Source organism: Coptis chinensis, chromosome 7, assembly GCF_015680905.1.
Source record: "Coptis chinensis isolate HL-2020 chromosome 7, ASM1568090v1, whole genome shotgun sequence".
Lineage (NCBI taxonomy): Eukaryota > Viridiplantae > Streptophyta > Magnoliopsida > Ranunculales > Ranunculaceae > Coptis > Coptis chinensis.
The window spans coordinates 1,395,320-1,408,428 of record NC_141462.1 but is presented as its reverse complement, the minus strand read 5'-3'; the positions used below and the strand labels follow the sequence as shown (position 1 = coordinate 1,408,428).

General features: G+C 35.8%; 1 protein-coding gene and 1 pseudogene across 6 annotated transcripts; one reads left to right on the top strand and one right to left on the bottom strand.

Annotated features, from left to right (window-relative positions):
- Positions 1-337: 337 nt before the first annotated feature.
- On the bottom strand, positions 338-6,504 carry LOC147485066 (nuclear pore complex protein NUP93A-like). Of its 5 annotated transcripts, none has more exons than XR_015202864.1 (7): positions 6,158-6,504; positions 5,982-6,068; positions 3,215-3,268; positions 3,006-3,089; positions 2,350-2,436; positions 1,300-2,279; positions 338-1,186 (listed from the first exon to the last, which is right to left on the bottom strand). XR_015202864.1 is itself a non-coding variant. In XM_086574700.1 (7 exons), the coding sequence occupies exons 1-6, from the start codon at positions 6,212-6,214 to the stop codon at positions 2,175-2,177; spliced, it is 474 nt and encodes a 157-aa protein (XP_086430826.1). In that variant the 5' UTR covers positions 6,215-6,504; the 3' UTR covers positions 338-1,186; positions 2,170-2,174. The 5 variants fall into 5 exon arrangements, 2 of the variants coding, with proteins under 2 accessions (XP_086430826.1, XP_086430827.1); XR_015202865.1 differs by having other exon boundaries at positions 2,396-2,436; XM_086574700.1 differs by having other exon boundaries at positions 2,170-2,279.
- Positions 6,505-9,279: 2,775 nt separating this feature from the next.
- On the top strand, positions 9,280-12,847 carry LOC147485065 (uncharacterized; annotated as a pseudogene). Its single transcript, XR_015201246.1, has 5 exons — positions 9,280-9,500; positions 9,577-9,769; positions 11,130-11,445; positions 12,045-12,143; positions 12,481-12,847. The product of XR_015201246.1 is annotated as an uncharacterized LOC147485065 (transcript).
- The last annotated feature ends 262 nt before the right edge of the window (positions 12,848-13,109 follow it).

Here is a 13,109-nt window from a genome sequence, read left to right as displayed (position 1 = left end):
AAGAGTTAATGTCATAGCGTTTTTCAAAGTTTTAATAAATACATTTAAAAATTGGAAAAGAGGAACCAAGATAAACTAATCAGGAAGTAACAGCTAGTCACTGTTCAAAAAGTATGCCTTTTCAGCTAATAGTTTATGGCATTTGACTGCAAATACAGCAGTTAGCTTTTGAAGACCTTAATACGGCAGTTAGCTTTTGACACCCTCTTCCCAATGCTTAATTACCACAGGTGCCTCCACTTCCCTCTTTTTGTTACATTTAGTTTAAGCTACAGACACAGGTGCCTCCACTTCCCTCTTTTTGTTACATTTAGTTTAAGCTACAAAGCAAACTGTAGTGTATATTTATACCATGTAGTTACTCTGACATTGAAGTAAATCTGACCCCTTCCCCAACACCAAGTTCCCTTGTTCACAAAATAGTAAAATACACTAACAATTGAAAGTTTGCAATAAGTTCTTTTTGGATAGTTGGATCTCTTATTCCCTAATCCCATTTCATCCCCTTTTCTCCGGTGAAGGTGGGAATTGAACCCAAAACTATAGGCCCAACCTCCCAAGGCTTGGCCAGTAGGCCACTGGGCACCTTCTTACTCCACATGTTTATAAAATGAGATTTCACAATGACCAGGACCATGATATGTTCCACCCTTTTATTAGTGGGATGATACTTCAACAAAGACGGGTTTTGCCATCTTTTATAGTTCGGAATAAGGCTACCATAATTCTTGACTGCCAATCGGCCAAAAATAAATGGAAGCTTCAGCGTCTAATATATATAAGTTCAAAAGGCATGTGCATGTCTAGAGATAGTTCAAAGCTTCCAATTAAAGACGTTATATCTAAATTAGATTTATTACAAGAGTTATTATTTTGTTCAACATTAAAAGAGTATGTCCTCTATACTAAGACTAAATATGAGAAGACCTGCCATAAAGAGATGGTCTTGTCCTCATTATCAATAATCTCAATCATTTCACTCAAATCTTGACATACCTGGATACTATCCTTCCTTACCAAAATCGACAGGTAGTAATCTTCCTTTCTATCACTTGGTGGTACGTATAGAGGACAATATAACAATCCCCACTGTAAAATTTACCCACGTCCTCTTTGGTTATTGGGGTCTTGGCACTTCCATTAATGCCATTGAAAATGCACCAGTTCTCTTGTGAAGTTCTACAGACTGAAAAAGAATAGCATATAAGAACAGAAGTTCAGCTTATAATAATAAACCGAAGAGAATAGATGACTAAAAGCAATATAACCACATGAAAACCATAACAATTGAACAATAACCATTTATTTGAACGAAAGCTAGCGATTGCAGGTTGTGGGAGTAGCAAGGGCTCTAGGTTGTGAGAAGATAACTTTTCAAACAAATCGTGGAAAAATTCTCATAGTTGTTATGCTAGATGCCTTTTGCTTAAAGAGGTCTAGCAGGAAGTTGGCTCGAAGAAAAGCATCTTGCTTTCCAAACACAAGCTCCATGTGCTGACTATGACAAACACCGCCATCTCGTAACAACAACTCAGTAGGAGGTGTTTAAGCATCAATGATTTCCGCCATTGCTAATGACTGTTGGCTTGTCTGGTCCATGATAACTGACCACCACCCATGGCAGCAGCGGCCTGTGCACAACATTCCAATGCCATTGCCAGATTAGCGGAGCGTAAGTATGCCGCACCATACTGCCGAATTAAGCCTGCAACTTCCGCAAAAGCATCCATCACTCCTAACTTGGGGCAGACCCGGCACCTTCCATAAGTACTCCATAGTCTGCTAGGACGATTGAAATGTGGACGGAATCAATATCAAATCCTTCATCTCTGGTTTCCTTCGATAAGAACAGGATTGCTGGCAGCAATTGGATGCTCAGCAGCAAGACTCCAAGACATGGGTACACCAAAGGGTCCTTGCCATTTTTTGTGTAATATGAAAGCTCAAACTTACGTAAGTAAACCTGCAGGTCGTCTAAAGTATATGGTACCATGCCCTCATCCAGGACAAAGGATTCTCCACCTTGACTGTCTCGGTACCGGTGCCAATTTGAACCACAGGAAATCCTCTATGGTATTGAAAAGTGTTGCTATATCCCCAAGTAGTTGATCAATCTGTCTACGATAACCAGATATTATAGTATAAAGTAGCAACTTTTTCTTGTCATACCCAGATCAACCCACTCGATCACCCATCCTTAACATCTTTTCACACTCTTCTGAAGCAGTAGCTGGAGTCTCTGCCGACACCATACCTCCAGATGTAATCCACTCAGAAAGCTGCAAAAGAGAGTACCACTCAATATACAAATTCAAGGGCATTCAGGTAAAAGTAATAAACTAACAGTACCTGAGGAGCAAATTGTTGTGAAACACAAGATGACAGAACAACATACCTTGCTTCGTCGTAATAGCCAGTTCTCAAGCAAAAATAAATCTGTAAATAAGTTGAATGAGTTAGTTTAGTAGCATGCTTTTAATCAAGCCCGGATAGAGAATTAACAAAAAAGTAACAAAGTGATAGAAGGGTGATTAATTGTTAAGAAAAATCTGTGGCACATTTCTGCTATGTATTCAAACTCCAATAAAATCTTCAGAAGTAACTCTGTTGAGTACTCGGGTTATCTGGTATTTAGAAATATACTTCGATCCTGAGTTTGAAAATACAACAGGAAAAGAAGATGCACAAACAGTGATAAGGTGATTCTCCAGAAAGATGTCTCTATCAGTCATACCAACAGTAAATACATCCGATTGGTGGTTTGTGTACTCTGTTAGCCCTTTATGGAATTCTGGAAGCCTTGTGGAAGAGACCAGTGACTTTACTCATCCATATGTGATTCATATAAAAGTACTATTTCAGAACAGCTCAAGTGTTTGTCGAGGATAATTTCCATTTGAAAAAACCACACTGGTTAAGGTTACAAACAAAAATGCAACTCTAGATGTTTCTTAGAAATGAGACTGATAGCGAAAATTGATAAAATTATTTTTAAATTCGACAACCTGCTGCCAAGTTGTATCTAGAGGAGGCTGCCTACGAGCATCACTTGCATCAAAATCTAGCACCCCATAATCCCTCAAACGAATCTGCAGCAAATATAGCCAATAGAAATCCAATAAACCGATGTATAACTGATATTAAATAAAACGATAAACTGCCAAAACAGCTACATTTGATCACCACTAGTAAATTCAAAAACATGGCTACAAACCAGAGGAAATGCACGAACTCTCTGCAAGTTCCCAACAGCTCCACCAAAAGCGGCCTAACAGGATACATAAGAGAGTGATTTTTTGCTCCCAGCGTTGGTTCCTCCAAGCGCTCCAAGGGATTTATCAGCCATACACGTTTCATTTTTTCCATCCAAAAAAAGATGTTACAGCTGTATAAAATCTTCAAAATTTTGGATTTTACTTGTTTGTCCCTCATAATTAAAAAGGAAATAAAAAGGAAAAATATAAAGAAAAAAGGAAAGTGGAATAAACCGAGTGATTTTTTGCTCCCAGCGTTGGTTCCTCCAAGCGCTCCAAGGGATTTATCAGCCATACACGTTTCATTTTTTCCATCCAAAAAAAGATGTTACAGCTGTATAAAATCTTCAAAATTTTGGATTTTACTTGTTTGTCCCTCATAATTAAAAAGGAAATAAAAAGGAAAAATATAAAGAAAAAAGGAAAGTGGAATAAACCAACGTGTGTTCCTTCTTATACGGCAGTATCTTCAACTTCTTACGTTGCGTTGGTTCCTCCAAGCGCTCAAGGGATTTATCAGCCATTTTCATTTTTTCCATCCAAAAAGATGTTACAGCTGTATAAAATCTTCAAAATTTTGGATTTTACTTGTTTGTCCCTCATAATTAAAAAGGAAATAAAAAGGAAAAATATAAAGAAAAAAGGAAAGTGGAATAAACCAACGTGTGTTCCTTCTTATACGGCAGTATCTTCAACTTCTTACCGCAAAACACGATGGAGAAAACAAGTATTATTTTTGGTGAACCTAATAGTTTTTAATCGATGTTTGTCTTAACACTTGGGATACCTGAATCTACATGTTAGAATGAACTAATGAAGTGTGTCAACTGCTTTCTACTTCTGCAATGTTAACCAGCTTTACTTAATTTCCATCCTCATTGGGCGACATCTGAGTCTAAATTATTATTTGATGACTTAAAGAGATATTTAGATACTTGTCTGTATGCCCTATGTAGGATTGTATTTGTGTATATATATTTCAAGATGATACCTGCGCTTGTAGATGCTACTGTAAGTTGTACCGTAGTTGTGAAATAATTCCTACACTATCGTCACTCACAACACTCTGTTTGGTTAAGGCAGTTGGCACATTGGGGTGGGAGAGGATTTTTCTTCATCCTCCAAAAAATCAAATACTGATTTTGAGGAAATGAAGTGGTAGGTTTATCAGCTTCAGAGAGATTTATGATCCACTGCCTGCAGTGTTGATTCAGTTGAAAAAGAAGAGCGACTGAATGAGAGTTCCACAAGTTAATTCAGAAAAACAGACCGCTCATAACAAAATTCATAGTGGGTGAACTGTTTGGAAAGGTTATGTTATTCGTAATGTGTACTTGTCAATCTTAATAGAAGTGAAACTGTGATTGTGTGTTGTGTGTGCTACCTAAAACTTTATATTCTCATTGTATATACAGGTTACTAAGTATCAAACCTGATTTTACCAAGAAAAAGTATCAAACCTGAAAAGAATAAAAGAACTTTAATTTAACAGTCACTGAGACATTAGAACTGGTTTCGAGTAGCTTCATCGCGCTTTACAGGTCAAAAGGTGGTAAAGAACTTCCAAATAAGAGGCTACAAAAATAATGGAGTCCATTAAGATTGAGAGGTGTGCCTAGATAGTTGAGGCTATTGCCAATTCGGATGATGCCTTATTTCGGTGCATGTCTCATTGTACTGTCCTCTAGGAGAAAGGTAAAACCTAAAACAAAAGCAAGTGTACAAATGCACATCAAAGAACCACTCATCACCATTGAGTTTTGTGTATTTATGACCTCTAACACATCATTCCATTTTCCCTCTACATAGCAAACATTACCCTTACTTGGAAGTTGAAAGACTTCAAGGATGTCTTGCACATTTTTTCCCCATCATCTCATTGACTCATTGTGACAAAAAAAGGTTGTCATAGTGCTTTCTGGCTTTCTGCAACAATGAAGTAATGAACAAAACTTTTTGGAAAGTTATTTGGAGCTTCGTTTATTTGGAACTTCGTTCTTTTGCATTTGTTGTGTTCGGGGAGTGTAAGAAAGTGTTGAATTCTAGAGGCATCTGAAAGTTATATGGAAATTGGATAACACCACAATGACACTTCTGCTCATAAAAAGGTGCAGCTTCTTGGATTAGACGAATTCTCATTTAGCGGTAAGAAGTTGAAGATACTGCCGTATAAGAAGGAACACACGTTGGTTTATTCCACTTTCCTTTTTTCTTTATATTTTTCCTTTTTATTTCCTTTTTAATTATGAGGGACAAACAAGTAAAATCCAAAATTTTGAAGATTTTATACAGCTGTAACATCTTTTTTTGGATGGAAAAAATGAAACGTGTATGGCTGATAAATCCCTTGGAGCGCTTGGAGGAACCAACGCTGGGAGCAAAAAATCACTCTACATAAGATGAGCATTTCATTAATTGTTTAGTTACTTCTGATTGGTAAATCACAAGGCATATATAAACCACGGACATAAATCAGCTCACCCTGAACAGCCCACATAAAGTAAATTCTTTCTTGATTATAAAAGTGTCATCCAAATTTATCTAATGATTTTATTGTAATTGCCTAACAAAAGAAATCCCCGTCATCATCATACTTACCTTAATCCCATGTGAATGAGGTTGGCCTAATTTTTATTTTATTTTTTCCAATCTTTTTAATTTTATTTCATCTCACCTAATATGTTTTAACTTCTTAAATTCATTTCTAAGCGTTGAGAAATATCACACTTTAAAGATGAAAATGCCTGGCGGCTGATTTGAAGAAGAATCAATATGATATGCTGCCAGATGTTCATCAACCAAAACAATCTTTTCCTGTGATTAAGACCAGACAGAAATGAACATATTTCAAATTCATGAATAACTTTACAAAGTATATACTATTGTATCAACAGAAGGATTACCTTTTTAGCAATTTTGGCTTTGGGCTTTCCTGCTCCCACAACAGTCCGTAAGTTCATTAGAAACAACACACCACGTCCAATGTTAAACACATGAATATAAACTTGTAAGAATTATCTTTGAAGCCTTCCTCCCCTCCAGCATCGACTTCTGACTTGACGCAGCTTCTTCTTCATCTTGTTTCTGGAGAATTACAAAACAATCAGACAACAAGGTTGAAGGTGATGGAACTCGAACTGGTCAAACATCAAGTTCCTTCGCAAGGGCATCGACATCTTTCAAGTTACATTGAAACCAAGTTCGTACCAAACTCGGTTTTATAAATGGAAATAATAATATTGGACGAATCCAAGTCAAACTCTCGTGTCATCTTTATATATATAAAATACATGTGCTTAGACTCATAGTAAATAGAGAGAAAAGAGTGTGATCGCATAGAAAAGTTTTTTTTTCCCTACTTTGGTGTCAAAACATGTTCATCTTCAACAAAATATTAAGTCGGGCACTTACTTCTTGTTCTAAAAAAAATTCTACTAATGAAGAACCAGTGGAAGAAAAGAGTTTACCAGATGATATCATCTTTCGAGAGATACTCACCCGCCTACCGGCCTACAGTCTTTATAATTTTAGGTGTGTGTCTAAGCATTGGAAGAGAACAATTTCTGAACTATGGTTTCCAAATCTCCGCTTCCATCGATGGAAGTCTCTTCCGCGTGGATTCACCAAGTATGACAAGACTACATCAGTATTCTACTTTTACAACCTTATTACTGGAGAGAGATTTGACATGAAATTAAAGGACATGGTGGATGAGAATTTCTTGAAACCAGTAAGCTGTTGTGATGGTTTGGTTCTTGTTCATGCTAGTGACACGAAACATGACCTTGGTGGTAATCACTCTTACTATGTTGTCAACCCGGTCATTCGCTTTTCTACCAAGATACCTTCTCCCCCAAACGAGAATGATGATTTTTTAAATTATTTTCTACTAGTCTTTGACGAAACTAAACACCAATATAAGATTTTGGTTTGGCGTGAAAAGTATGATGATGAAGATTATGATGATTATTACGATGAAGATGATGACGATTATTCTGATGATGATGAGGAGGAGGAAGAGGATGAAGATGATTATGATTATTCTGATGATGATGATGATGAGGATGAAGAAGACGAAGTGAGATACATTGTATCATTGTTTGAGTACTATATGGATAAAGTAGGGAAATATCTCATTGAGACATTCGATGATGATGATGATAAATGATGATGATGATGAGGAGGAGAATGTTCCTACTAAGGGTCATACATTTTACTCAGGTCTTCATTATCATGAGCTATTAGTGTTCACTTTAGGTGGTACATGCAACGAAAAAGCATGTTGGAGGGAGTTGAGACTGCCAGAGCGTTGTCCGGCTGGATTTAAACCTGTGGTATATAACAGAAAAGTATATTGGATTTCGTATCTTAAAAGTCTCGAAAGACATATGATCCTCTCAGTAGACATTGCAAGTGAGAAGTTTGAAGAAATTGAAATTCCAAACCTTGGCAATGTTGATACGACTTCGGGGTTTAGCTTAATGAGTTTGAGGTTGAGCTTAAAGTTAATGGTGGTTAGGGATCTTTGTACCTTGTATGTGCTTCTCTTGATTTCCATTGTTACATCATATGGATTTTAGAAGACGTAGAGAAACGAATATGGACTAAGCTTCACCAAAAGAAATATGAGTTGAATCATGATTCTTGTGCTTGCAGCTCCGACTCCAACTATACTATGGTTCATGGTTCCCAAGAATTGGCCTTAAGTGAAATAGAGTCTCAAGCGCAACGTTTAATTTGTTCACCAAATTGTGACCAGTGACTCATATCAATAGCCACATCTGTATGGAGAGCGCAGAAAAAAAAACATATAACATCCCGATCTATCAAGTTGCCGATGTTGTTCGCTTAGTTGTATGATTGTTATTTTATTCTTTTTTCCCTTTCCATTTTCCATTATACGGGTCTCCTTTTTTTTTTCAGTTGTTCGATAATAGTTATTTTCGATATTCAATTTGATTGTGGATATACTCCTTTGGGGATATTGTAATTGTTCCACTTGCAAATATAAGATATATTCAAAATATCAACAAAAGGATATTGTGGATATTTTTTATATATCATGATATATTATTTATATTTACGCAATATAATGGTAAATATTAAATAAAATTGTTATATACATAAAATATCACAAAATATCGTAAAATATCGTAAAATATCACAAATATTATTGAAATATCACTGATATTTGCGTTAATATATATATCTGCAGACATATGATATTTATATATGTGAAATCTAAATAAATATGGGGATATTTGGATTTTGTTCTATGGTTCGACTTACTATTGTAATAAGGTTGATAAGAGTTCTCAATAAAAGGTTAAGGTTTCTGATGATTGAACGAGTGTTCATAGTATTCTCCATTATGAAACGTAAAGATTAGTTATTAGTATTACAGACCTTTGGATCCTGCTATACTATTTTCATAATTAGTATCTGACAAGATTGTGAGTCTGGACATGTTCCTGTATTAGTCTCAACACGAATAGACATACAATAGAACTTATTTAGCACATATGAGTATATGACTGTTTTCCATGGATTCACAAATAATTAACAGAAAGGTAAAAACAAATCTACTTTCTACTATCTATATACTAAAAGTACGTAGAGATCTCTAGGGGAGATTTTTCTCTCTAATATCAAAGGATTTCAATTTGTCATGCCTGAAACCAACAACAAACCTAGATTTCCTTTTAAGTTTTCCATTGCCCACAAGCAATGGTGGATGGTACATGACACAATGCCAGAGAACTTGCATAAGTTTTGCCTGTGAGTGTGAGGTATTAGTCCTGGAAAACAAAAAAATCAGAATTGGCTATTAGACAAACAAAGCTGCATCAAGCAGAAACCAAACATGGCAAGATTACTATGATAAATCTTTTGGGAAATGAGACCCAGAGTTATTATGCCCCAAACATTTAGTTGATTAACATAAGCCGGATTTAACATATATTAGATCTAGTAATCTTGGGATTTTCCGATATTTCACGGTTCCTCGAAACACAAAATAACGTCTACTCGAAATATTTTCATTTCAAGAAACAGAAAAAACATTCTTCTTCTGCTTCTTTTTTTTCTTCAATCTCAAATCTCTGAATGATAATAATGATTTATAATCTGGATTAAGATATATGAATGATGCTCTGCTGTTCATCCTCACTACGAACTAGAATTCGATCCTGTTTTCGTGATTACGACCAGCTTCAATTCATTGCAATCATTCTCATTTACATTCAAGTAAGCATAAAAAACACTTCTTTATCTTTTTTCATTTTTCCACACTAACTATAAAACTCTGATTGAATTGTTCTAGATCGGTTGTGCATTGATTGGATCCCTTGGAGCATTGTATAATGGTGTTTTGTTGATTAATTTGGTCATTGCTTTATTCGCACTTGTCGCTATTGAAAGCAGTAGTCAGAGCCTTGGGCGTACTTATGCTGTTCTTCTCTTTTCTGGAATTCTTCTTGATGTTTTCTGGTTCATCCTTTTTTCCCTGAGATATGGTTAGTTACAAATCTTTGCAAGGACTAGTTATATTGACAGTGCCATATTTCATAAGATGTTGTGCTTATATTAGAGTCTATGAACATCAACTTTACACTTTCCCTATATAGAATCCATCTTGTAGTAAGTGGCAACTAGCTCAGTTGGTAAAACCTTTGGGTGATGAACCATCGCTTTAAAAACAGGCTTGCCCATACATTTTTCTGATAAAAAAAAAACCCCGTCTTGTATTTGCAGCGTCAGGAGTTCAACTTACATTATCTATAGGTTAGCTTATTTGAATACTTGGTATCCAGGGTAAACGAGTAACAATAACCATGGGGATGTACATGTCCATACTAAGCTTGCTACAATTAAGGACTTTGAGATGTACACATACATTTATACTTGAAGCAAGCATTGAACTTTGAGATGTACACATACATTTATACTTGAAGCAAGCATTGAAATTAAGGGATTAAAGTGCTACTTTGGTAACTGAAGAACTTTGCTTGTAAAAGGCATGGAACAGTAATTGCCTGGTATTGAATGAAAGGATAGACTTGCTTATTGTGCCTCTTGGCGTATTTGCGGTTACCCCATTAATAAAATAAGTAGTCTTTCAATATTGTATCTAGTTGTGTCTACGGTTGGGACACTAATTAGTTATGTTGAGTGACATTTTTAGTGCTATAGTAATAGCGTGCTGCTGGAAACTCAGATATCTTGGTTGGCAAAAGTAGGAGTATGCTACGTGTGAAATGAGGTTTTTTATTGTGTAGCTTGAATATGGTCAGTGTTTTGTACTTTCCCTTCATTGGAGTAGTAGGAACAATCATCACATACTTTACCACTTCCAGAGTCTTATTTTGGAGCAACTCCGGAACTCTTACTTGAATGGCCGACTTCCTAATGTCACTTTTGGATTGTTGCTCATATTTTTCATGTGTTAAAAATGTCTGTGTATATATTTATTAATTCTGTGCACATCTGTCTGTTAAGGTGTGTGGTTTTTACCACGTTGCACTTTAGACAGAATAGGCTATCTGCATCTTGTGCATGAAGAATATGGGTTCCAATAGCTAATAGAAATCAGGAATAATTGTTGAGGCTTGCATCTTTAGTCTTTTATTATCAATTTTGGTTGGAAGTGGATAAAAGTGAATTACATCATTGGATTGATAGATGTTGTTGTAGATCATTTCTTTAGTGAATTACATCATTGCATCTTCAGTTATAAAAGCAGTGATAAAAGATTTTAAGATGATGTTCACTTGATAGATTTGTTTACATTTTTAAAAATCTTTCCATTTGTAAGTAAGATGTTCTACTTGTTAATTCTTCTTCTTCTCCCTTTTTATTTTTTACGTGTTTCCACAGGAATATTTCGTCTGAGAAGTATGGTCCCTTTATTATCTTTTCTCTAAGGCTCACTCTCTCAATGCAAATAATTGGGTTCTTTGTGAGGATGGCGTCTTCAGTAATATGGATTCAGATTTACAGAATGGGGGTTTCATGTGTAGACAATACACGGGAAGCCGATTATGATTTACGAAGTAGTTTTTTGACTCCCTCAACTTCTGCCGCAGCTAGACAGAATTCTCACTCTGACGAGATTTTAGGAGGCTCTATTTATAATCCAGCTTATTTCTCATCTCTTTTTGAAGATGTTCAAGAGAATGGATCTGCTGATGGGGTAGTGAGTGTCTTTCTCCTTTTGTTTTGAATCCCTTTACTTTCCTTCTTTCTATGTTATAGGTGAAATTTCCATGATCCCATTAGCTTGTTTTGACAATACCCAGTTGATTCAATGCCTGAAATATGTACCTTCTGGAAAGAAATGAAGGCAAAGTCACTACTGAACATGCGTAATCCATATTGGAAAGAAATGAACGCAAAGTCTTTGAAACATAATGGGAATACTATTCTTTGATTTGATATCTTAGACTACATCTTACAAGTTTGAAAAGATTGTTTTGTAAAGCATGCTTTGGAGAAGGGATCGAGATTGTGGCAATTGGCTAGTAATTTACTAATTTAGTGGTGTAATGACTATTCAACTTTTTAGTGGTTCAACTTAATGCTGTTTTTCTTTAGCTTCTCCCTGATTAGAGGTATTTAGTTTCTTAGCATTGAATAATTCTTATCCGATTTTCACTTGGGAACAAAAAAGGCAGATTAACAAAAACAACATTAATAATGACAACAAATGTTTCCAGTAGTTCAGTGCAAATTGTTAGTTTCTTTTTTTCTTAATTTGTACAGACTCATTCATCGGAATTATTCTTTTTGTAGGAAAATAAACTTGACACTGATGGTGACCGTGGGTCTTCACCTCTTTCCGAATCTTCACAACTAAAATCATGCATCAGCAGATCTTTCCAAGTTGTTGATGTGCGTAACAAACCCTAATTATGATTTTTTTTTTTTTTTTTTTACATAATGATTATCTTCAGTTTGGGTAAGACTTTCTATCGTTTTTAAAAACAATTCTGAGAGGGAAATTTCTATATTTGAAGAAAATATAAGAGGGCTTAAAACGGGGATCTCGACCAATTGAAACTATTACAGAATGTTATAAAGCTCAAAATCTGGCAGTTAGAGTTGCTGTAATAGCTTATAGAGTTTCCTTTGAGTGGTCTCTTCATTAAATTATCAGTTTGGCGACACAGTACCTATTGCTGATTTACTATTTAGTGCTTGTCACTGAAATTTTACACTTCTGGAATAGGTATGAGAATGCAAAGGCCACAGCACACGTTTTTTCTCTTGGTGCAGATCTTTCTTGAAAAGCGGGACATGGTCACAAATTCACAATGTGGCTTGTCAGCCTAGCAGACCAAACATCCAATACTGAGCTCATCAGGGTAACCTTGTACTTGGATTGCATTAGGGCTCGCGTTTTATGGTTTGGGGGCACCCTTTTCCATCTTTTCTGAACTCCCAATTCTTCTTCTTTTCAAATTTTTTGATCAAACTCTAACTAGGCAGTTAGGTAGTGTACATAAATGGGAGCTGTATAGTTACTTATTTTTATTCTTTTCTCCGATATAATGGGTATATAATATGAGAAATACAGCAGCCCTGTTTATTCTCCAGAGACAGTTTTATTTTCTCTGTCGTTCAGTTTTAGCAAGTTACTCTGTGAAGTGTTGTGGCGTGGCTTGCGTATTCACTTTAATGGACAGTATTTCTGGTCAAATAATCCGGCGTAGCTAAACACAGTTGAGTCCTGGCTTGGTTCTTCAGAGGTTTGACGATACACGTGTTCTGATTTTTGTTCTTGAGCTCAAAATTGTTCTGTGATATTGTAACTTGCAAGTTCCTCGTGAACAAAGAACAGCATACATCCAAAAAAGG

Coding starts and splice junctions, on each gene's coding strand:
- LOC147485066 (XM_086574700.1), bottom strand. CDS start 6,214: ATGAACTTACGGACTGTTGTGGGAGCAGGAAAGCCCAAAGCCAAAATT. Junction 3,090..3,214: donor GAGTTCGTGCATTTCCTCTG/GTTTGTAGCCAT, acceptor TATTTGCTGCAG/ATTCGTTTGAGGGATTATGG. Junction 2,437..3,005: donor TAGATACAACTTGGCAGCAG/GTTGTCGAATTT, acceptor ACTTATTTACAG/ATTTATTTTTGCTTGAGAAC.